The sequence below is a fragment of the Solenopsis invicta genome, chromosome 15, assembly GCF_016802725.1.
Source record: "Solenopsis invicta isolate M01_SB chromosome 15, UNIL_Sinv_3.0, whole genome shotgun sequence".
Classification (NCBI taxonomy): domain Eukaryota; kingdom Metazoa; phylum Arthropoda; class Insecta; order Hymenoptera; family Formicidae; genus Solenopsis; species Solenopsis invicta.
This window is the reverse complement of record NC_052678.1, coordinates 589,326-614,164: the sequence shown is the minus strand read 5'-3', so window position 1 is coordinate 614,164 and position 24,839 is coordinate 589,326. Positions and strand designations below refer to the sequence as shown.

The window sequence follows — 24,839 nt, the reverse complement described above, 5'->3', positions numbered from 1 at the left end:
AATAAAAAGATTCCTCCGGATTGACTCTTGTGAGTAAATCCTAAGAAAGAGGAAATTTAATAATAAAAAGATTCCTCCGGATTGACTCTTGTGAGTAAATCCTAAGAAAGAGGAAAATTAGAGAGAGAGAGGGAGAGAGAGAGAGAGAGTATGGGAGCGGAGAGTAATAAATTTAGTGAATATATTATGTTTATACAAAAAATCCTTCGCAAAGAGAGAAAAGGTGTTCGAGAAAAAGAACAAGAGCGGAAGTAAACTAGGTGATTAATTCTGGACTTACTACTTGCTGAATGTGTGAGTGTTGATAATAGTGAATGGAATACTCTCGGAGTCGCAGGCCTCCAAACTGGGCCGTACTCAGCGGGAGATGGTCCGGTCGGAGGGATTCCGCGTGCGATGGGCAATGGTCTGCAGACCCCAACCAGCCACGTTTCGAATGGCACTTTTTCTTTCGACCGAGACGTACGCTCCGCACGAGTTTAAAGGCCACAATCCGAGAGTCAGAGAACTCGAGCATACAAGATGCCACGGAACTGCGATTCGGAATGATCAAGACTAGACTGCGCGCTCCGCTGGAAAACGCGCCTATTTATACAAATTTTCGTCTATGATTCCCTTTGTCCCATCGAGGGCCGTATGCACCACTTTATTCATTAATACACCCACGTGCAATATTTACTTTTACGACTTTTTAATATTCCTCGGTAATTGTTATCCGAGAAAGCGGCAGGTTTGACAATTGAACTCTCAGAAGCATTAAATGTCAAAAAATTCTTTGATTTGTTGCTATGCGGGTGTCGGGCATCAGAACTCAAAGGGATGCACACGTGCGTCTTCCAGATCCCTGATTTTACTATCTTGAGTGTTTCCGGTATCGAGCAACGGTGTCACCTCAGATCTCCTCAATTGATGTATTTATAACTACTTAATTTCCGACATCCGGTTATTGCCGTGAGAGTCACCGAATTCTTGGGATCGGGGTGAGATCACCGTCGCTCGCCCGTTAATTAGAATATCCGTTGGTTGCGAAGGAAAGAATCGTTACTCCGCAGGACGTAACAATATCAATATCAAGATAAATAAATACACTTATAAAAAAATATATATATATTGCACACATCCGGGAGCGAACCCGGATCTTACGATTGTGAAGCAAGCACCTAACGCACGGAGCCAACTGCACTGGTTGCGAGAAAAGTTACCGGGAAGGCTCATATGGCGCGCCGCGATATGGCCAATTTTCACAAATTTATTATTTCGAAACTAAGGCCTATTCGATGAAACGCCGGGAGACGTAAACTTTTTTTTCGTCTCCAGAATAATTAAAAAAATTGGGATCAAAATCCCAGGGTCTCTCACTTGGTCCTCCCCTTGTAAGTGCAATTTGAGCAAAGGGGGCCGGGGGGAGGGGGGGGGTAAGTAACTTTGAAAAATTCTATCTCCGAAACGGTTAGAGATTAAGAGTTCAAACAAATTCCTAAAATTGTTTTTGAGGAAAGCGCTTCTCGTATATCTCGGATTTTTGATAATTTGTTTATTTAAACAATTAAAAAAGTTGATATTTTTGATTCGAACAAAAGGTGTGTAGTTGAATTCTGGGGGTCCCAAGAAGTTGTACGATAAGATTTATAAAAATTCCAAATTTGTATTTTGTTTAAACAAATTAAAAGTTTATTATAAATATTAATATGAGTGATAAATATTAGTGTGGGCTTATAGAGGAGGTAAAACGGTATTAATGCCAATACATAGCTCACCTAGTCATCGTAAGATTTTTGATATCATTATATTATTATGGGTTAAATTTGTTAAATTTGGGTACTTCCTGTGTGATTGTTTAGATCTTTGATTATTAGTAATTTTATGTCCTATGAGTTTCTGAGGTTATCGATCAAAAATTTTGAAGTTATAATAAAACTAAGAAAATAATATTATTTTATCCCGATTTTGTAAATGTCCTAATGTGGGTTGTGTACCAACACTGACTATATAGGTTAAGTTTTTTTAATAAAATTATTCCAGTTTATTTAGTTACTATAGAAAATTTATTTAAGATATGGACATGGGACTGCGGTTCTCGGGTTCAGGGCGAGAGACTACGCAATTAATGTCATATAAAAAATTTAGCTTGTCGATTAAAATTTTGAGATACAAAATATTTTTGAGATATCAAATTTTTGAAAATAATTTAATTTAGTGTAACATGTAGAGTGTAGCTAATAGTTAAAGAACTTATAGAAATCAAATTTATTTCGTTCACTAAGAGTTTAATATTAATTATTTTAAAATTTATTTTCGGCAAAACTAGATATTCACATTTATATTGATTTCATTGTGCAAATAAATAAAACGTTATTTGATCAAAAACTGTTTAGTTGATTTTAACACGTTCTTAGTTATTAGAATTTTAATTTTAAGAATTGGGAATCATGCTGCCATCGATTAATCAAGACGTCAAGAGTAGGCAGGTAAGTGTAAGATTATTTATGTTTCAAAATGTGTCATTTTAAATCTGTCCATTGTCAGAATTGAAAGGTAAAAGGATTAAGGCAATATTCTTACCTTGGTTGATCACCACAAATGGAATCATACGTTCGTCATGATTGCAAAATTTAAACTGAAATATCTTAAAGCTATCTTATATTCCATCGGTCAAAAATCGCAACGCGGTTAATACACGTGTCACGGTCGCGAGAATAGTAATAATTGAACAATTGTGCAAAAGAATAATAATGGATTATACTTTTGCTATCCCAAATATAGTGGAGGCTGATAATAAAGTTCAGTAACAAAAGATCGAAAATATAGAAACTAAATAATAAAATTGTAGCAAAACGATAAAATGATAACTACCATATAATCATAAAACAATTAAATAATATAACTAGTAAAAAATCATAATTCCGTCATTGAATGCTTATTGGTTGTCGACATAATAATAGTTAGATGAAAATTACTTGGTTGGTAGTCTGGATTCCTCCAGAGCTGTCATCAAAAGTTTAGTTTTCAAATCCTTCATGTTATTGGTTAGTTTCTCGTGACGTTAGTCTAAAAGACGTAATCGGTCGGTTTCAAGTTTGATCTGTTAAGCGGCTCGCGAGGTTACCTCGATTGGTTTACTGACTGCTATCCGGTCGTCATGCTGCTGTTTTTCATCCTTGTCGACTGGTCCTCTGGCCAAGTGAAGAAGGAAATAAGTAATGGAGCTCCACAAGGCTCCCAGGAGATGCATACTGCATCCATATGCAGTGTGCAAAGCGTAACCATGCATCGTAGTGTCAATAATGATTTTTATCAGTCGGATTATCAGAAATATTCCGAATAATCCTGCTGTAGCTGATCCAAATGAGATAAATCTTCGCCAAACTCTAGAGACTGCTGATTCTGCAATTTTGTTTAGTGCGTCCTCGTCCAACATGTTATACAAGAAAACGGTGTTGGGGTCGAACGAGTGTCCGGTCAAGCCTCGGGCAATAGAGTTAAGCACAGCTGGTTTCTTGGCGGGGAACATGATGTGTTCTCGTAGGCGTTCTATGTCCTTTTCTGAGTAGATTCCACTGACAGCGAGGGGTCCAGGTGTCAAGTAGCTCCAGATTAATTGGGCCATTGGTTTAAGCTGTTGGGGCGGCAGTTGTCGAACTTGTGGATCCGGTGACATCTGCATCCAGGTGTCTTTGATTCGATACAGAGTGGGCATTTCGTGGTTGCATTCTCGTTGATTTCCCACCTTAGTAAGTATTCTGGACTTCGGAGTCAGGAACATGCTAGTGTTGTGCACGGTTACTGGAAGTTCCGTGTAACACTCCTTAGGTCGGAGCACGATGGCGTCGATTGGTATACATTTTATCACAAATATAACCTCTCCTGTGGTGACGGCCATGTATTCAGGTCCTTTCATTAATCTGTAGGCAAACTCGTCAGGTTGTAACAAAAGACAGGGCGTTAGTGATTACTTATCTTTCGAGTTTACACTTTTGTTGCATCACATTATGGTATAATGAAACCATTTGTTGTCGAATATGTTTTCCAACGTACACGAACTTAGAGTTCATGTATGCAAAAATGTCTAGATTTTTTATGGGGATCTGCTTCTGGTTGGAAAGAGTATCTCCTTTACTTGTTTCCAATATAAAGAGTTTCGGATGCTCGGTGCGGAACAGCGTATAACCGCACAGAGGCATTTCACAAGTTTTAGTAAGTGCAAATGTAGTATCTTAAGTGGTAAAGCCGTAGACCACTGGCGAATTCGAGTTGGTTGAATTCTCCTGCATCTTTGTTGCTCGTCCTTCATAAAGTACGTCATACTGGTGAAAGTCACAGGGTGATACTGGGGCGACTTTCCAGAATGAATATCCATCGTCTGAGTTAAGGCAAGTTCCATCTTTTAGTTGACAAACTGTTCTAGATTTTAATATTATTCTACCGGATTCCAAGTGAACTGGAGCGTAGGAAGATCAAAGAGTAATCTTTGCTACTCCTTGTACTATAACATTCCTCCAAGTTCCATATTGATCTGAATATTGAGTTGTTTCGCAGCCTCCTTCATTATCGGTGCCGCCTGCGAGAGTAATACTTCTGGTAGTGGTCTGATTGACTCTCAGACCCGTCATATAGTTGTTAGGTCCAAATGAGAAAGTGCCGTTCTCATACACTGGTCGTGTCCAACTTCATGAAGATAGTTTGCTCTGCCGTTCTGGACCGCTGAAATGTAGGAGTGCATTCTACAATGTTAGACGGTGCGCGAAATTTCCACCTTACACTAGATAACTTTGGCATAGTTGTACACAGATAACTGCAGTAGCTGGATGTACACTTCTGTTGCATTTGCTGTTTTAATGTTTAAATTACACTCGCCTACGTCCAATGACGAGATAGTAGTAATATTCAGGTGTTATCCTCCGCAGTCGTATCCGAGGAATGCCACGGGGTTTACAATTATTAAGATTGCGAGTATTATAGACATTGTCTGTAACACGCGGAGATTCACTTAATTATTGGCTTATAATAATTATTGTCGGTGATACTAAAATCAGACAAAAGAATAATGAAAGATATGCTTATCGGGGTAACAATATTTGATTTTTAACCTTTTATATTTTGCGATTTTGTCTTAGCTTTTCATGATTTTTCTTATTGTTTTGAAGTTACCAGGTTATACTTTAATTAGTTTAAGACTATTTGAACTTATTTTCTATATGATTTCGCGACTTATTCGCCAGGGAACGTTTAAGTTGCGTGTAATAATGCATAAGAAAAGCAAGAGATTATTGTGTACGCCAGTAGTAAAAATTTTTATTTAATTTTCGTATTTTCTCACTCACTAATATAATTGTTTAAACTTATAACGGAGCGATATCCTAATGCGTGCTTTGAGATATTAGTATAAACAAATAACTAATTCTACGTTTTACAAAACATGGTTAAAACACGGTTAAAATTGTATCTTAAGTAGTTGTCATAATAAAAGTTAAAGGTAAACAAGAACTGGTTAGGTACGTGAATGGTAACATAAGTACGTAACGCTGGTGGTTTTTGGTCGGTTCGGTGAGGATCAGGATACGGTTGCGGATAAGCTCGCCGGATTGGCCGGATTCGGTAAAATAATCGCACTCGAATGTTAGATAGAACAAAGACTAGATCTTTATTTAAAGAACTTAAGAGTTACATTGAGAGATGGTATTTTAATGAAAGAGCCTCGTACTAGGTATAAGCTGAATCGCAATTGGCTCTCGGTGATCGTAGTGACCAAACGCTTTCGTGCAATCCGAAACGCTCGTGCTAGTGCAATTCAATGTAAAGTGATGCTCGGAGTAACGAAACAATAGCGGAAAAGAAAAAAACATAAGAAGAATAATAATCTATGTTAACGCGGTAATCAAGATAAACAACAAAAACAGTAATCGATGTAAGCAAGAACTTAATAGTAACAATGATCATAATCTACATTATCGCGATAGTCGCAATGATAAACTGTACGGTAAACGCACGGTTTAAGCGGACACGGTGTCCGGAGGGATCGGGGATTCGCGGAACGCGGAGTCGGTGCGACGGTGGCGGTTCCGCGCTTCGCCCGAGCCGCAAATTGAGGCAAGGATATCGTCAGAACGCGGATGTTCTGACGATGTTCGAGTTTTCGAAGCTGATTGGCTAGGGATGCTTAGCCCACAAACTCGACGGGGATGCTCGTCGCGGACGGTGACGCAATTCACCGAGGATGCTCGGCTGCGGAACGCGGCGAGGATGCTCGCCGTGATTGGCTGCGGAGAAGGTGTTCGGAAGTACGTCGGGTAGCCGAAGATTCTCGTCGAAGGTACTGGAATAGGCGAGTATTCTCGTCCTTACGGGAATCGGAGGTGCGGTCAAGGATTCTCGATCTGTCCGATTCGGCGGACCGGGAAGATCTGACTCGGTGTTCCCACTGCCGGCTTATATATCCGATCGCGCGGCTGGACGAACCAATCCGCGCGCTTGGTCGGCGGGCTCGGAGTGGAAACGTTACAGAACGCCACGGACGGCGCGCGTGCTGTCGCGTGATCGCGTCAAGAGGTTAGCCGGTGCGCGCACGTGGTTCTTGTTGCCGCGGTGCTCGGGTGGACGGAGCGGAGTGGCAGTGCGCGCGAGGTGGAGGGGCGTTTCATTACAAGTAGTAACATAAAATCTTTTATTTTCTTTGCTTTCGCAAATTACTCGATTGTAATCTTCATATCCTTAAATCTAATGTGTACAAAATTGCGCAAAGATATACAAAAATATTAGAAATAATTAATTTTGCAATTATTTTTTGTGGAAACATGATCAACGTGACGTTATAACATTACAAATAAGAACTAATAGAGAATATATGTAATAGTATAAGTTTTTAAGTGCTAACAAATATACTTGGTTTTACAAATAACGTGTTATTGTGGCTGCACCTTACTGCTAGGTAAAATGGGGACTGCCGGGGATCGATAGACATGCCGACTTTTAAGAGATGAACATTTATCTATCAATAAGTGCCAATAACAATTATTTTTGGTTCGAGACCATTCAGAAGGGTCTTTAAAAAGGCAAAATTGTGTTTTAATAACATTGGACGGCAATAAAGTATCTTCGTAATAGAATATCCCCGTTTTATCTATTTTAATTCGTAATCCTGGCCTTTGGAATTGCCTAAAGCATTTTAACATCTTATCCCTGGGCAGAATGGCAGAAAACCACTCTGATCCTTTTATCGCCATTCTATTGTCATCCTTCATAATAAAGAATTCTATTTCTTTTTCGTCTAAAAAATCTGTGCTATAATACTGCTTTATGGTGGGAAAAATGATAAAAATAGTCCGGAAAAATGATAAAAGTACACATCAACACCTAATCTAAGACTTAATTTAGCGGCGCTTCGCAGTATCTTGTCGAGAGCGGGAGGTAATGCAAGGTCCTGTAAACGATATACTTCGTGTACATCTTCTGGAAGTTGTGTATAAATCTTAAACATTTTATAAAGTCCTTTAATGATCTTTCACCTTAGTCTTTCTTCAACCGTTTGTCGTCTACCAACGCTCTCGTTCGCAGATTTTTAACTACTTTGTTTATTGGTTAAAAAACAAAGAGATGGTTGAGAATTATCGTGTCTCATTCTTTGATTGGGCGCAATTTTCCTTTGGGTGCATATTAACATGTTGAGGTTTCTTAATTTTACATACTATGTGTTGGTTATTCGGATGAATCAGGAAACATGTAAAATTGCTGATATTGTTTCCAAGTTATAGGTGCACCAATTTGGTTCCATAAAGAGAAATATTTTTCTAGTTATCGTGAGTCCAACCGGTGGTATCACCGAGTGTGCTCAGATTATCCTTAAGTTAATAATAAGAGACAAATTTCTTTCCAAAATAGAATATTCCCGTTTCATCCGTGTAAATTTACATGGTTATTTGTTCGCTAAAATAGTTGTACCAACTTAACGCTCGTTTCTCGGGCAGGATTGCTGAGAGACAAATAGTGTCATCTGTAGCAATTCTGTCATCGCTCATTGTCAGATAATAAATTCTTTGATTAGCAAAATCAATATAGTTACTCTTTTTGGTTTCTCGATTTCCAATTCTTATTAAATTGGTAACTTAAAATTGACGCTTTTCGTATCATATTATCGGCTGTATGCGCAAGTGCATAATCTTGCAGCATATGTACTTTCTTGGTCGATGTTAACCCTTAAACACATCAATCCTGTAAAATACGGAAACACATTTTTGGGTCTGGAAGATTTTTCAACTTTGAGAAGCTATAATTTTGATTACAATCAATATTTTTCTACGATTTTTTTTTAAACAAAAGTTCAAAATCTCAGGAGTGTGACTACATAATCGGCATTACCGACAAATAATTTATTGTGAAGTTATAAAAGCAAAACCATTAAGCAAAAATGAAAAATTGGTCAAAAATCTACTTTTCCTTCAAAAAATCATATCTTCGTAACAACAAAGGTTTAAGGACTTTCAAATACGGCATTTTAAAGCTAAAGAGTCACACTTTCAAAATAAAATTTGGCAAAGTCATTTCTTTTAAAAAGTATAATTATGTAACATGGAGAATATGAGGAATTTTTTATTAAATCATGTCTAAAATTGAAAATTGATGTGTTTCATAATATATTTCGGAAAAACTCTTTTTTCTACAACATTTTATAGTATTCCAACTTTAACTTAAACAGAGTATATGCGAGTAACATCTGCAAATCGACCTGTTCGAAAGTATTTTGTCCAGTTTTTTTTATGTAAAATATTCACAAAGAAGTTTCACTTACACACTATATGGGTCGCATTGATCCTAACAAAACTTTGCTGCCATGCCGTTCAAATTCTAGTTGACCAAAAAAGTTGATCAACTATATCAATTGAAAGAGGAGATTTCAAACTTTTTTTATGTCTTGGTCCGAACCTCCTATCTCATTCCGTCTTCACATAGCAAGCGTTCAAAATTTCATATGGGTCTCTCAGACCCACTTACATGTTTAAGGGTTAATAGTTTGATCATTTTGTTACTTGTAGCATTAATGGTAAGCGACGTAAATTAATTATTTAGATGAATCAGGAAATGTTAAAATGCTTACTTTGTGCATGAGTCTTACAAAGACCGTATTCATACCACAAAATAAAATATTTTTTCCAATAATGGTGAGACCATTCTGATGTATCTCCAAGTGAATCTAAGTTTTCTTTAATAAATAAATAAGGTGTAATTTTCTCCTCGTAGTAAAATATTCCTGTTTCGTCCAAATAAATGAATAAGCCCATTTGTATGTGGAAATACTCAAACCAGATTAATACTTGATCTTTAGATAGAACTGTTGAGAGGTAGATAGCTCCTTCTACAGCAATTCTATTATCTTTCGTTACTAATGTCTTAATTTTTCCTTCTTTGCAAAATTCGTTGAATATTTCCCTTTTAATTTCACGGTATTCGGGGTAATTATAAATGTAAACGTTAACATTCAATCGAGAACTTAATACAGAGGCTTCCTACAAGGTTTTGTTTGCTACGTGTGCAAGCGCAATGTCTTGCAGCTTGTGCAATTCTTTAGTCAAAGTTAAGAGTTTTATCATTTCCGCAAGATTGGTATTTTAGTTAAATCAGGAGAAATAGAGACAATGGAAATGCTGACATCGTGGGTAGTCCCAAAATGAGGGGCATTTCTCTTTTCACACATTAAAGTAATTTGTCCAATCGTCATCTTTCCATAGTGATACATCACCAAAGGTTGTCATGTTTTCTCTGATGACATGATAGGGTATAACTTCTCTTTTAAAATAATATATTCCTGATTTATCCTTGAAAATCGTTAATCCTAATTCTTGAAATCTTTTGTAGTGTTTGACAACTTTATTTCCGATGAGGACAGCCGAGAGGCGTTCGGCGCCTTGAATACTAATTCTGTCGTCCTTGGTTACAAAAAAATTTATCTTTTCATCTACAAAATCGATTTGGCAAAAATTTCTTTATTTCCCGATATCCTGAGAAGTTGTAAATGTATACGTCAATGCCTAAGCAAAGGCTTAACTTGGATGCATCTCGCAGTACCTTATCTAATGCCAAGAGTAGTGTAAGATCCTCCAATCTATTAAGTTTTCTTGTTACTGGTAATGGAAAAACTTGAAACATTTTACATTCATTCAAGTGATGATTAAAATTTATCTAATCAACAAGATCCTCTATTATTTTTGTCAAAAACGTAGTTATCGTAAAGCAAAGAATCAATATAATCATAATAATAATAATTAAACAAATGCTGACACACACTATCAGCATGATCGTTCCTAATTCCACGTCTAGTGTGGCAAATAGTATGTATAATCCTAATTCCAATAGTAAGATTATATGCAATATTAATATTGCAATCAGTAAAAATTCCTGTGTACTGTAATCAATTTTTTGTGCACTTATCATGATTATGGCTTTACTCTCGCAAGACTAAGTCAGTGATTCTATGAGAGTCTACATCGTACAAAAGTCGAAAAATGTGTTCGTGAGTAATTCCATGAACAGCGAGATTGTTCATCAGATATCAGTATGCTAAAAAGCACAATCGGCAAGATGCTACCGGGCGTACTTTTATAAGAGGTCCGTTACATTCGATACATGCATGAGGCAAACAGTGGCCGTCCAGAAATCCATGTGTCATTTCACAATCAAGTTCAAGACCTTCGGCACACCTTTTGCAAAGGTGCCCGGGTATACTACTATTAATGGGCTGCTATCTAACTCCTTTGATGCAAGATAGTAGATATCTTTCAGGATAGGCAAGGACTACTGAACGACCGCTCCATATACAATTTATCTGGGTACAATAGTAGTTACAAATTATTGTCTGGCGTCGCGTCGCTGTTCGTATACAAGTCAATTCAGATTTACGCCACGCACAATTTCATAAGCTGGCGGTTTCAAGTAAGACAAATATGTTATTTAGCGATTATCAGTGTCATAAACTAGAATTTCGTCGAGGTATGTTTGCCTCCTCAAGGTGCTTGAGTATTCGCTCACGAGCGACTAGGCAGCTTGAACAGTTAATTATTGGTTGCGTTTTGTAAATTGATTTTTCGCAAACTTCACAATTAAAAATGCTAGGCACACCCTCCGTGAATCCGTGTCCGACTATGCGTTCTGTATTATGGAAATCCACGCACAGGTTACAAATGTACGTTCGCTGCGGAGATTTGGTGTACAGATATCCGAAAACTTTGTTACAAGATATAATGAAATTATCAACAAGTTCGAGATTATCTTGGAACAGATTCAAGATTGGTTTAGGTCCTGGCATTATCAGTATGCACATTAGGCTGTGATAAGCTAAAATTTTGACCACTCTGAATTACTATAAAGGTTTTATCTCCATTTACGACATCTTGATTTCTCTCTTTGCGAGGAAAATTAAGTACTTTCTTTGGCAGACATCACATTCGCGTAATAATTTATACTCTGGTATTTCCTTGAAACATTTTGAACACGGCATATGAGGTTTTGTAATTCCATCAACAACGTAATGCGATAGTAATAGTTTGAAATTGAAAGGCGAATTTAAATCCTCTAAATAAAATAACAGTTTGTGCAATAAACTACACTCGCGTTATAGTCTACATAGCACCTTAAACGTCCACAATTTGTGAACCTCAGCATATACTGGGGAGCAATTGGTGGGTCTGGTTCCAGGAATGTCGCATGAGGACGATTCCTATACCATAACATGAGCTAAAAACCACAAGGTTAAATTATTATTTCATCCTGGATCAATGTAAGATAGTTTTAGCTTGTCTTCGTGGACCGTTCGAGGTCTGTCATTAATTAGAATTTTAACATTATTATTAGGAAGCATTTCTATAATACGATATGGTCCACTATATTGAGTCGCAAATTTTCCTTTAAATGGCTCTTTTAACAAGAATACATTAGATCTTACGTTAAATAGTTTTGGGTTTATTCTCTTATCATAATATTCTTTACTTTTCTGTTTTGCTTGAATTAAATTAAGTTGAGCTATTTCTTGTAAATCATGTATTTTGTTAAATAGGTCAATTAAATATTCCTGATAAGTTAATTCTAAATTACAATCAATAGGTACGTGTGCAGAAGGTAAGCGGGCTAGTTTTCCAAACGTTAATTCATAGGGTGTATGCTGTGTTTCTTCATGAACACTAGTATTGTATGAGAACATTGCTAATTCTATATAATTATCCCAATTTTCTTCCTTATCAACTTGAGTTCGTAAATATTCCATTAAGACATGGTGAGATTTTTCAAGTGATGCGTTCGACTGCGGATGGTAAGCTGTAGTTTTATAATGTCGTATATTAAATTTCCTGGTTAAGTTCCTTATAAATGCTGAAAGAAAATTATTTCCTTGATCCATAAGGATTGCTCTAGGTGATCCGTATATACAGATGAATCTTTTCAAAAAAGCGTCTGCTATTGCTAACAAATTTGCTTCTCTTAGCGGGACTGCTACAGAGTACTTTGTCAACAAATCTTGAATGGTAAGCAAATATTTATTTCCTTTATTAGTGATTGGTAATGGTTCATTATATCCAAGGATATTTTATCAAAAGCAGTGCCGGGTGTATCTGTAATTATCATCGGCTGTTTAGTCTTTACTCTAGTTAATTTTTTAATTTGGCGCTGTCGACATTTCCGAATAAATTTTTGAATATCTTTCTTTATTGTATTCTAATAATAATTAGCTCTTAGTCTGTTGTACGTTTTCGTTACGCCTTTGTGACCTCCTAATGCAGAAGAATGATTTTCCGTTATGAGCGCTTCGCGTTCCTGAGGGGTAGATTGTATCAAATTTTCACATATTGTCACCGAAATATGATTATCTCGTAAATATTCACAAATTCTTTTAATTATATGACGCCAAGGGATGTCATCAAAACGTTCGGTTTTACTAATGCTGATGGATGGAAGACCCAATTCAGTTATTACGTCTACCAGTGATTGTAAGCAATTATCTAGAGTTTGAGATTCTGCAAGAGTCCTATGATTGAACTTTATGGGGATAGAAATTAATACATGATGCATGTTTCTGAGTCTAACGTTTGTTCTCTCATAAGTAAGATTTTGATAATTGGGCAATGGATTATTTCTCTAATATTCTAAAGCACCGTTATCAAATGGTTCTCCATCCATTAAAATAAAGATTACATGATTATCGTGCGAATTTATTAAATTATCTCGAGTTTCGATTATTCTGAGTTTGAGGCACAGAAATTGTTTCTCTAATTTCATAGGGCAAAGTTATTGGGTCCATAATTTCTTGGTATGCTTGATCATCATCAATATCAAAATCAGTGTTTACTAAACTTTCTCGGTGATCATCTTCATCTTCATCAGAGTCACTTTTGTCTTTAGGGTTTAGTAATTCGTCGGAATTAATCGATGTCAGGAGCAAGTGGATGCAACGGCTCCTGTTCCTTGCTTCTGCTTATGTCTACATAATCTGCATTATCGTCGACGGGTTCGTCGCTTCTAAGTTGAGGGCTATCTTGAAATCTAACCTTTTTCCTTTTATCGTTTTTGTTGCTAGTCGAAAATATCAATTCGTCGGACGAGACGTCTTTTGATTCGCCTAAAGTGGATATGTTAAATTAACAACCGGGTTCCTTGATAACGCATCTGCATTACTGTTTAATTTTCCTTTTTGTATTGTACGAGGTGTGATCAAAAAGTAAGGTGACTTTTCATTTTTATAAAAAAATATTCATTTATTCATCCAAAATTATGTTATCCCCTTCAAAATAATCCCCCTCTGATACAATGCATTTGTGCCAGCGCTTTTTCCAGTCGTCAAAACATTTCTGAAATGCACTTTTGGGTATTGCCTTGAGCTCCTCCAGCGATGCAGCCTCAATCTCCTCAATCGTCGCAAATCTTTGTCCTTTCATATACCTTTTCAATTTTGGGAAGAGGAAAAAGTCGCAGGGGGCCAAGTCTGGTGAATACGGTGACTGAGACATGATGATAGTATTGTTTTTGGCCAAAAAAGTACTCAGTAGTAACGACGTGTGCGCAGGTGCATTATCATGGTGCAGATCCATGAATTTTCTTTCCACACTTCCGGACGTTTTTTTCTTATTGATTCACGCAAACGCCGCATAACCTCAAGGTAATACTCCTTGTTTACCGTACGACTTTGTGGTAGGAATTCTTGATGCACAACGCCATGGTAATCAAAGAAAACTGTGAGCAAAACCTTCACATTCAAACAAACTTGGAGTGCCTTTTTCGGTCTTGGCTCTCCCGGGCTCTTCCAATGATTGGGCTTTGGTTTCGACGTCATAACCATATACCCATGTTTTGTCACCAGTTATAACCCTTTTGAGCAGATCAGGATCATCATTGACGTCGTTCAACATGTCTTGGGCGATGTTCATGCGACGCTGCTTCTGATCAAAATTAAGCAGTTTTGGAACGAATTTCGCTGACACACGTGTCATACCCAAAACATCCGTTAAAATTGATTGGCATGAACCAAACGATATGTTAAGATCATCAGCTATTTCTCTAATCGTGATTCGACGATTTTTCAACACAATTTCTTTCACTTCCTGAACATTTTCGTCGGTTTTTGACGTGTTGGGCCGTCTAGAGCGAGATTCATCGTTAATATTTTCTCGGCCCTCTTGGAATAACTTATACCATTTATAAACATTTTTTTTGCTCAAAGTTGACTCACCGTACGCCACTGTCAACATTTCAAGAGATTTTGAACACTTAATACCATTTTTTACACAAAAATTAATACAAACTCTCTGCTCCATTATTTTCAACAGCAAAAAATCGCCGAGCACGCAAACACGAGTCTAACCTTTATGCCTCTCACATAACAACAACACATGCTATGAGGAGTACAAATTGAAAACCGCCGTTTTTTGTCAAAATTTGAGGATTGATTGTTGAAAAATAATTACATACTTATTCTTGAAAGTATTGTCCATCGCTGGCCACTACTTTCTCCCACTTTTCGGGCAGCATACGAATCCCGCGTCGAAAAAACTGCTCGTCTTTTGCGACGATCCACGAATCGACCCAGTTTTTGGCCTCTTCGTAATAATGGAAGTGCTGCTCAGCCAGGCCATGCGCCATTGATCGGAACAAGTGGTAATCTGAAGGGGCGATGTCAGAAGAATACGGCGGATGAGGTAAGACGTCCCATTTCAATGTTTCCAGATAGGTTTTAACAACCTGTGGCCAACATGTGGCTGAGCAACATGTGGCCAAGCGTTGTCGTGCAGCAACATCACTTTTTCGTGTCTTTGCTCGTATTGTGGCCGTTTTTCCTGCAATGCTCGGCTCAAACACATTAGTTATGTTCGGTAGCGAACTCCTGTGATGGTTTCACCCGATTGCAACAGCTCATAATAAATCACGCCGAGCTGGTCCCACCAAATACACAGCATGAGCTTCGAGCCATGGATGTTTGGCTTGGCCGTCGATGTTGATGCATGGCCGCGGTAGCCCCACGATTTTTTTCGCTTTGGATTATCATAATGGATCCACTTTTCATCGCCGGTTACAATACGAGGCAGAAAACCCTTCCGTTTTTGCCGTTGGAGCAGCTGTTCGCACGCGAAAAAACGCCGTTCGACGTCTCTCGGCTTTAATTCGTATGGCACCCAGTATCCATGCTTTTGGATCATTCCCATGGTTTTCAAACGATGTGAAATAGCTTGTTGAGTTACGCCCAATGAATCTGCAAGCTCCTGTTGCGTTTGAGATGAATCTTCATTCAGTAATGTTTCCAATTGTGCGTCTTCAAACTTTTTCACCTGTCCGGGACACTCCTTGTCTTCTACGCCGAAATCACCACTTTTGAAGCGTTGGAACCATTCTCGACACGTTCTTTCACTAATGGAAGCCTCACCATAAGTTTTTACAATCATTCGACGCGCCTCAACCGCAGATTTTTTCGAATTAAAGGCAAAAAGCAAAACTTCCCGCAAATGACGCTTATTGGGCACAAATTTCGACATTTTCGATCGTAAAAAAATATATAACGCCGATAAAAATTCACAACTGTAATGATAAGGAATTGTTGCCAGATGCCCAACCTTACATTTAAAATTTTTGATCTAACGTTTGGCGCCAGCATTTACCGCTGGCGCCATCTACTGGAAAACGGCGGTTTTCAATTTGAACTCCTAATATATAGTCAAAACTGTGAACATATGATCGTGACAGGTGTACCAACACACACAAAAAAAAATTTGAAATTTGAGTGTACAGAGCGCGCAAAATTCAAAAAGTCACCTTACTTTTTGATCACACCTCGTATTTCATATTCGTATTCTTCTAATTTAAGACGCCATTTCCATAATCTAGAAGTACGGTCCTTAACTGAATGTAACCATACTAAAGAGGCCTGTTCGTGTTGCTGCCCTTTTTGAATTATTTTCTTTGTCGTCTCTCTTTTTCTTACGATCAAATATATATTTATCTCATCTCGAGTGCAAAAATTTTTAGGGATTTTAAGCAACTCGAACAAACCTAAGGTTTGTGATCAGTGATTATTGTAAATTTGTTTCCGTACAAATATGGTCTGAAATGGTTCACGCAGTATACTATTGCTAAACATTTTTTTCAATTGTAGAATAATTTTGTTTGGCTTTGTTCAGTACTCTCGAAGTGTAAGCTTTGGTAAATCTTTTCCAATTTATCCGTGACTAAGAACTCCTCCAATTGCATACCTATACAGCATACGACCCTGGCGGAAAAAAAACTACAAAGAACTACGTGATTTTACTGTTAAATCACGCATTTCTGCAACCAAATAGGAAATATTACGAAATAGTAAGAAAAAGTATGAAAATTGTAAATGTCGTAATAAAACGTAGTTTCTCGTAAAAAAAGTCTACAACTTTTGAGAATATACAATGAACTTCTGCGATCGAGACGTAGTTTATCGTAAAATCTCATTAAAATAAAAATTTAATTAATGCTGTAATAAGACGTAGTTTTGCGTAAGAAATTTCTACACTTTTTCAAAATATACAATGAACTTTTGCAAAATAAGACGTAGTTAATCGTACATTGGCATTAAAATAAAAATTTATTAATGTTGTAATAAGACGTAGTTTCGCGTAAGAAATTTCTACACTTTTTCAAAATATACAATGAACTTTTGCAAGATAAGACGTAGTTAATCGTACATTGGCATTAAAATAAAAATTTATTAATGTTGTAATAAGACGTAATTTCGCGTAAAAAATTTCTACACTTTTTCAAAATATAATATGAACTTCTGCAAAATAAGACGTATTTAATCGTACATTAGCATTAAAATGATTACAATCAATTACAACTTTCAACAGTTGTTCGATAAATATACAATAAAGCTAACTCGATAAATAAAAAACAATTTTTTATAATTACATTAATTTTATTTGTATTACAAAGATTTGTTACAGATATTACTATTAACAAAATTAGGAAGAAAATAATATCAATATTAATCGCCAAGACATCCTCTTGGTATGTCACTAATATAATGTTTACCATTCAACGTCATCATGATACAGTGACCTTGAATAAATGCAGGAGAACATTTCTCCAATAAACCGCCGGTGATGAAACATTCTCTAATATGAGTTACGATCACATCATTGGTTGCAAGATACGGTTGACATGATATATTAATTTTTCGAAAAAACACAACAATTTTTCTTACCACTCGATCATTTTCAGTAATCTCATAAGAACATATATTTGTAATTATACCTTTCGTATCGTCTCGAGTAACAATGATGGAATCATTGGACTTATTCGCTCGCGTGTAAATTTCACTTGTGAAACGAAGTCCGTGGCAAAGCATTTTATGGAATACTTTGCAAGATATAGCACTTCCAAAACAATTTTGTTCTTCTAAAGTTAAAGTATAGTCTTTACCTGATCCAAGTAATACACAATCGTCAATTTTACAAACATATTTCAATCTGTTTTGAAAATAATGTGCACAAAAGTCTATAAATCTATTACCATTTGGAAACTTTTTCAAGTGCATGGGCAGTTGTTTATAAAAGAAATATCTCCTCGCAATCTGTACAGCTATAAGATATGGACTAGTCTTCATCTGAAGTACTAATCTGTTTTCATTTTCAAATGGAAAAGTATTATGAGTCCACAAAGGTCCCCAGTTCTTTACGCTCGTACTTAAGTGTAAGAGCAAGTGCATATTGAACGTCATAGAAGATTTTCCAAAATACTTTTGCAATTTGACCAGAAATTTAATCAGCAACTGGTGAGCACGATCAATATTTTCTATTGTTACAGATTTTTGTAATAATATATGAATGGCAGTTATTAATAGTGCCACATGCCGCAAATATTTCATAGGAAATAATCCCCGCAGACATATCAACATGTACCACAAGAGCCAAGAACGCCATTCCGAAGCTTTCCAACACTTTCGTTCTTCAAGTGTTCTTGGTAATCGTGTGATACATGTTGGTGGTCGAATAGAAGTTAGACGCTGATTTATTATAGCTAACTGATTGGGCGAACCAACATAATATTCTTCTCCTCGTGACGTTAATATCATCTCTGTATATTGCCGAGTAACTCCTAATAAAACAGAGTGCATATAATCAGGTACTATTCCATCTACCAAATTAAATCCTTCCAGATTTATCAGTACCGACGGGCCTTTAATTCCCATATTCATAACTGGAAGAATTTCATTATTTAACGCATTTTGCATTCTACATCTTATAGATGTATCTGTGCGATTCGGAGGTACACATGTCGACATAGTATATCGGCGGTATCCATCAACACCTTCGGTAGGATGTTCGCAAAAGTTGCGAAATATGAGAATAAAATTAATGCGTTTAAAGAACGAACAACCCATATAGGAAATGATGTTTGGATACCTACAATGATTTACGAGGAACTTATGCGTGAGAAAGAGTTCACTTCATTCATAAAAAGTGCATGCTATGCTGTCTGGGGACCCGACAAGCTGGCTGAACGTTCTGTGCGTGAACAACGTAATGTTAAGGAACCGACATTAACTCCTACTAAAAAAAGTGCAGTTTCATCATTGTTTTGCCATTGGATGAGAGATAAGAAACATATGCCGCAGACTTTTATTGAGGAGCAAATGAATAGAACTAAACTGAACAAATACTTCAACGGGGCAATTTCAGCAGCCAGGAAGAAAATTAATTACAAGACCATAAAAACGCCCAATCCTGAAGTGACACAAAAAAAGAACCCTACAACTGAACATTTACAAAATTTGGAAGTTTCTGGAGACGACAAGTCAGATAGTGAGCATTCCTGCTCTCAGAGTTCGGAAGCGAGCTGTGATTAATGTAAAGTTTATATATGAGTCAGAAATAATTTTTTTATTTTCCTTTTATTTACAGCCAAAGCGTACTTTAAGGGGTTGCGCACAATGAAAGGAATAGGGAACAAGGAACAGAGAATAGGAAACAGTTCAATATTAATGTTCTCTGTTCCTTGTTCCCTATTCCTTTCATTGTGCGCTAAGTGTGTTCGTAAAACGTGCAATTTAATCAAAGTATTTTGTGATTTAGTTTAATATATGTACGTTGTTTTTTTTTATATGAACTACTTTTATATAAACTACAGTTAACACTTCTTGTATAACATATAGATACATAATACTAAATATTTTTGTTTTATGATCAATGTAAACCTACAAAATTGTAAGTGTTCACACAATATTTTTAGGATCTTATTCGTAAAATCCATGTAAAAAGCATCTAAACAATTTTTGTGTTTTTAAATTCATTAGTCCTTAAGCTCGGATGTCTCGAGAGTTTTCTGCTCTTAGAATCTTTGGATTTTGAAATCTTGGATCCCCGTACATGTAGGAAACACATTGCCTCAAGAACTTATGTCCCTTAATTGTAATTCCCTTAGTCTTAGAATATTTTGCAGAAAAGTTGGATTATGGAAATTTTGATTTTATATTTTGTATTTTTTTATATATTCAATTATATATTTGATAAAGCCTATTAAGATCTCGTAGTATCGAGCGCTGCGCATAAGAGACAGATCTTGCATTCAAGAGTTTATTTCCTAATAAATTGTTTTTGTATACCAACGATGCACACGTTTGCGTTAATCCGTTAATATATTACGTTACATCGGAGAGTTTGGCGTCATTGTTCTACGAGGACGTTCCGGTAAATTGACCTGTGTGTTTGTAAATCTTGCATAAGCAAGTGATCTCAACATGTATGTATGTATGTATGTATACTGAATAAAGTTTATTAAAATTATTACGTAGATTTTATGTATACTGAATAAAGTTTATTAAAATTATTACGTAGATTTATATGTATAAAGGTGACATTTCATGGGCAGTGAACAACAGCAGCAGATCGTACCGATTGTGGCTACAAGACAGAGAATTTCTAAAAACTCAAGAACTTCTCTATTTTGTAGCCAATCAGTACGATCTGTCGCTGCTGTTCTATTGCCCATAAAATGTCATCTTAAGTTGTAATTAGACGGAGAAAAACGTAGAAATTATGCGTAACAAGTTTCTACGCATAATTAATGATTTCTATGTCTTAGTATGCTTATCTACAACAAATAAAAAAACTGTCCGAAACCGCGCATTTTCTCGTGAATAGTTGCAATTTTAGCGTACTTTGGCATTAAGTTAATTGCATCTCTAACTTAGTTGTAGTTTCCGCGGATTTTTTGTCGTAGTTAGTTGTAGTTTGGCGGAGTTGTTAAAAATGTTTGAGTATTTTTTACACTCATCTACAAACAATTATTAAGAAAGTTTTCGAAATCGCGCATTTTTTGTGATTAGTTGTAATCTTAGCATTGTTTAGCATTAAAACTTCTTATTTTCATGTAGAATCTCTACTTTACTTGTAGTTTCCGCGTATTTTTTTTCGTAATTGGTAGTAGTTTGGCACAGTTGTTGCATAAAAAGTTGGAGAATTATTTCCGCCAGGGGATATCCTGAGTATCATCCCATTTTGATACTGATCATACTACGATCATCCGTATCAGCTTAGAATCATCCTCAGGATATCGCTTTTCAGAATATCCACGTACGTATATGCACAGGATTGACGTAGGATATACAATTAATACGCTTTTATCCGCGCGTATGGTCGAATACATAAGAAATAAAAAAAAAGATAGATATTAATTTTCTTGTAAAATTTATGATTTAATATATGTTTTTAAAATAATATTACTTGAGATACTCTAAACTGAGCTGCGTTCAGAATGAACGTCTAGGTGCACCCAGACATCATTCTATCCTTGTTTAATGTTCGGTAAACAACAAAGATAAAACGACATCTGGGCGCACCCGGACGTTTATTCTGAACGCACTCATGCGCTCGATCTTAGCGCCGTCTGCTACGTTTCCTGTTCTGGTTTCTTCTTGCTTAACTCTTAACCGCGTGAACGGCTTTTGATCCGTGATCCGAGCTAATGTAATCAAGTTCAATCAAGTGGATTGAGTGCTTTTTCATGTGCTATAAATAATCGTTGTAATTTTTTATTGCTTTCGTGGTACGTATTATATAAATTGTAATAATAGTCAATGTAATTGTAATAATCAAATGCGTTCCGTGTCACGCATATACATGAAGCATCCAGCCTTATTATTATTCATTAAATATTAAACAAGGATAAATAATGCATTATGCACATTATATGTGTGGCCGTAACATTCCTGTTGCGGAAGGAGAGCTCATAGTAACTGGATTGGATGCGTATTATTCGTGAGACGGAACGTAACCTATATCTTGGGTGCTCCAAAAGTTGCCGGTTTGCTTAAAAAAACTTTACCGCGTTATGGTTTTTGGTAATACTGAAGGAGACGGTCTTCCTCACCGATTTTGATGAAATTAGGCTTATTCGACGCGTTTTTACATGAAACTAACAAATCTGGCAAAAAAAGTGTCGCTCTACCACGAGAATCGAGATATCAATCATTAAAGTTAGCGATTGTACAGGTTAGAATATCAATCATCTCGGCGTAATGTAAAGAACTGAGCATGCGCTGTGATAGAAATTTGCACGAAATTTGAAACGTTTCTTTATTAATAATTACATCATTGTATATTTTATTCCTCCCTCCCTGTTAATTATAAAATATATTATACAAATGTTCAATAAAAAGTAGACATTGTGTTGGATTAAAAAAATTATTAGTTTTTGTGCAATGTAGATTTTTTTTATTAAGGCATGAAAACAATTTATTTTATAAAATTAATTAATTTAATTAATAGACACATTCCACTTACAGATATCTTGAAACGAGGTCTACATATGTATTGCTCCCTCCACATGAGTTTGCGACTTTCCATACGAAGGGAGGTCCACCCCATCCCACCCCCCGCGCGCGCGGGGGTGGGAATGGGGTGGACCTCCCTTCGTATGGAAAGTCGCAAACTCATGTGGAGGGAGCAATACATATGTAGACCTCGTTTCAAGATATCTGTAAGTGGAATGTGTCTATTAATTAAATTAATTAATTTTATAAAATAAATTGTTTTCATGCCTTAATAAAAAAATCTACATTGCACAAAAACTAATAACTTTTTTAATCCAACATAATGTTTTAGCAAGTACAAGCAAGTGTAGTAAATGTGGCAGTGATATAATTATTAATAAGCATTTCAAATTTCGTGCATATTTCTATCACAGCGCATGCTCAGTTCGTTACATTACGCCGAGATGACTGATATTCTAACCTGTACAATCGCTAACTTTGACGATTGATATCTCGGTTCGTGTGGCCGAGCGACACTTTTTTCTGCCAGATTCGTTAGTTTCATGTGAAAACGCATCGAATGATCCTAATTTCATCAAAATCGGTGAGGAAGACCGTCTCCTTCAGTATTACCTGTTTTTTTTCTTTATGATTCGACGATTTTAGTTGTTCCGAAAATCACTGTCTATATTGAAAATTTGTAATTTACGTTTTGTATGCTATAGATTTTTAGTACTGACAGTGAATTTTGGAATACAGGCTTTAATGTCCATTAGTGTGTATTAATTAATTTCTTATTTTGTTACAGCATAGATTCTCTTTGGCTGCGTTCCGTTTCGCGCATAGCACGCATTGTTCGCATAACATATGCTTAGCGCATTGGATACGTTTCGTTTCAATATGCGCACTATGTACGCTTTGAAATGGAACGATGTTAAACGCATTAGAAGCGTGAAATCAAAATGGATTCCACAACAATAAATTGCGCTATCACTATTGTGACAAAGTTTTTAATTGATGACATTAATGAAAGTGACATCGAATCGTCTAGTTGCAGTTTTGACGACTACTATAGTGGCGAAGAATATGAGAACGTTTTGAATATCGATTACGAATTGGAAATTTTATATTTAATTTTAATGGTGGGTGAAACACGAGGAGAAACGGTTGTAAAAGAAAAAATAACAGATTTTGTTGAAAGAGTTATTCCTGGATACACAAGGCACATATTCAAAGAACATTTTCGGTGAGTGCAAAATATTTCTATACAATATTTGGTATATTTGTAAATATTTTAAAGTATCACTTATTTTCCATATTCAATTGTTTATCAATTTAAAGCAATGACAAGAAATTATAGTAGCTAGTTTATGTTTTGCAGAATGTTTCCGGAAACATTCGAAGAGGTGTTACAATTAATCGGGCCAGGACTAAAAGCCATAAATGCATTGCCTGGAAGAAAACCAATCTCTGCCGAAAAGCAACTCCTGATTGCAATTTGGTTTATGTCTACTCCTGACTCTTATAGGTATGATTTCATTTATTACATTATTATATAAAAACATTATTATATAAATTTAAAGAAAGAAAACAAATAAATTATTAATTTATAATAAGTTAAATTAAAATCGACAATGTTCAAACATACATGAGAGAAGATTAAAAAATTATTAATTATTTTAGAGTAATATTTTATTTGTGTTGTTATCTTCAGGTCAGTATCAACGAAATTCGGAGTTGGAAAAGCAACTGCATTTAGAGCATTAAGACGAGTAACGTATGCTCTACATTGTATTGCTCCTCAGTTTATTCAATGGCCCAAAGGTGCAATTGCTACAAATGTAATGAGGAAATTTGAACAAGTTTGTGGTTTTCCTAACGTGATAGGTTGTATTGATGGAACTCATATAAAGATTCGTGCTCCAAAAGAAGATCCAGTCTCATACATAAACAGGAAAGGTTTCCACTCAATTAATGTACAAGTTGTCTGTGAGTCGCGTGGACTATTTACTCATTGTTATGCCGGACATGTAGGCTCTGTACATGATGCAAGAGTTTTTCGGAACTCACCAGTGGCAGATTTTCTTCAATTACCTGAAACCTATTTTCCTGATAATTCACACATTATTGGAGATGCTGCGTATAGTATCCATCCACATTGTATGGTACCTTTTAGAGACAATGGTCATCTGACAAATGCGCAAAAAAATTTCAATTATTGTCTATCATCTACGCGAATGACAATTGAACGCGCAATAGGTCATCTCAAAGTTCGTTTTAGAATTCTCTTAGATTGTTTACCTTTAACAAATATAAGAAAAATTTCAGAATTTATTTTAGCCTGTTGTGTATTGCACAACATTTGTATTTTGAAAAACGATATAATTGAACTGGGTATATATCCAAATGAAGAAGAAGTGAGACCTATTTTACATGATAACACAGTTGAGTTAGGAAATGCTAAAAGAACGGTAATTATGAATACTTTACCAAGGAAAATATAATATTAAAGCGTAACTCGACATCATGTGTATAAAAATAAAAATGCATATATTATGTAATAAACAAATTAAACGTTGCTTTTGCTTATTTATTATTT

The 24,839-nt window shown here is 36.0% G+C and overlaps 2 protein-coding genes across 2 annotated transcripts; one reads left to right on the top strand and one right to left on the bottom strand.

The window, feature by feature from the left end:
* Positions 1-1,289: 1,289 nt before the first annotated feature.
* On the bottom strand, positions 1,290-8,298 carry LOC120359651. Its single transcript, XM_039457871.1, has one exon. The coding sequence runs from the start codon at positions 3,896-3,898 to the stop codon at positions 3,086-3,088; it is 813 nt and encodes a 270-aa protein (XP_039313805.1). The 5' UTR covers positions 3,899-8,298; the 3' UTR covers positions 1,290-3,085.
* A 12,142-nt stretch (positions 8,299-20,440) lies between these two features.
* LOC120359633 (putative nuclease HARBI1) lies at positions 20,441-24,818 on the top strand. The gene is made up of 4 exons (XM_039457781.1): positions 20,441-21,534; positions 23,049-23,486; positions 23,622-23,768; positions 23,955-24,818. The coding sequence occupies exons 2-4, from the start codon at positions 23,203-23,205 to the stop codon at positions 24,742-24,744; spliced, it is 1,221 nt and encodes a 406-aa protein (XP_039313715.1). The 5' UTR covers positions 20,441-21,534; positions 23,049-23,202; the 3' UTR covers positions 24,745-24,818.
* Positions 24,819-24,839: the final 21 nt, after the last annotated feature.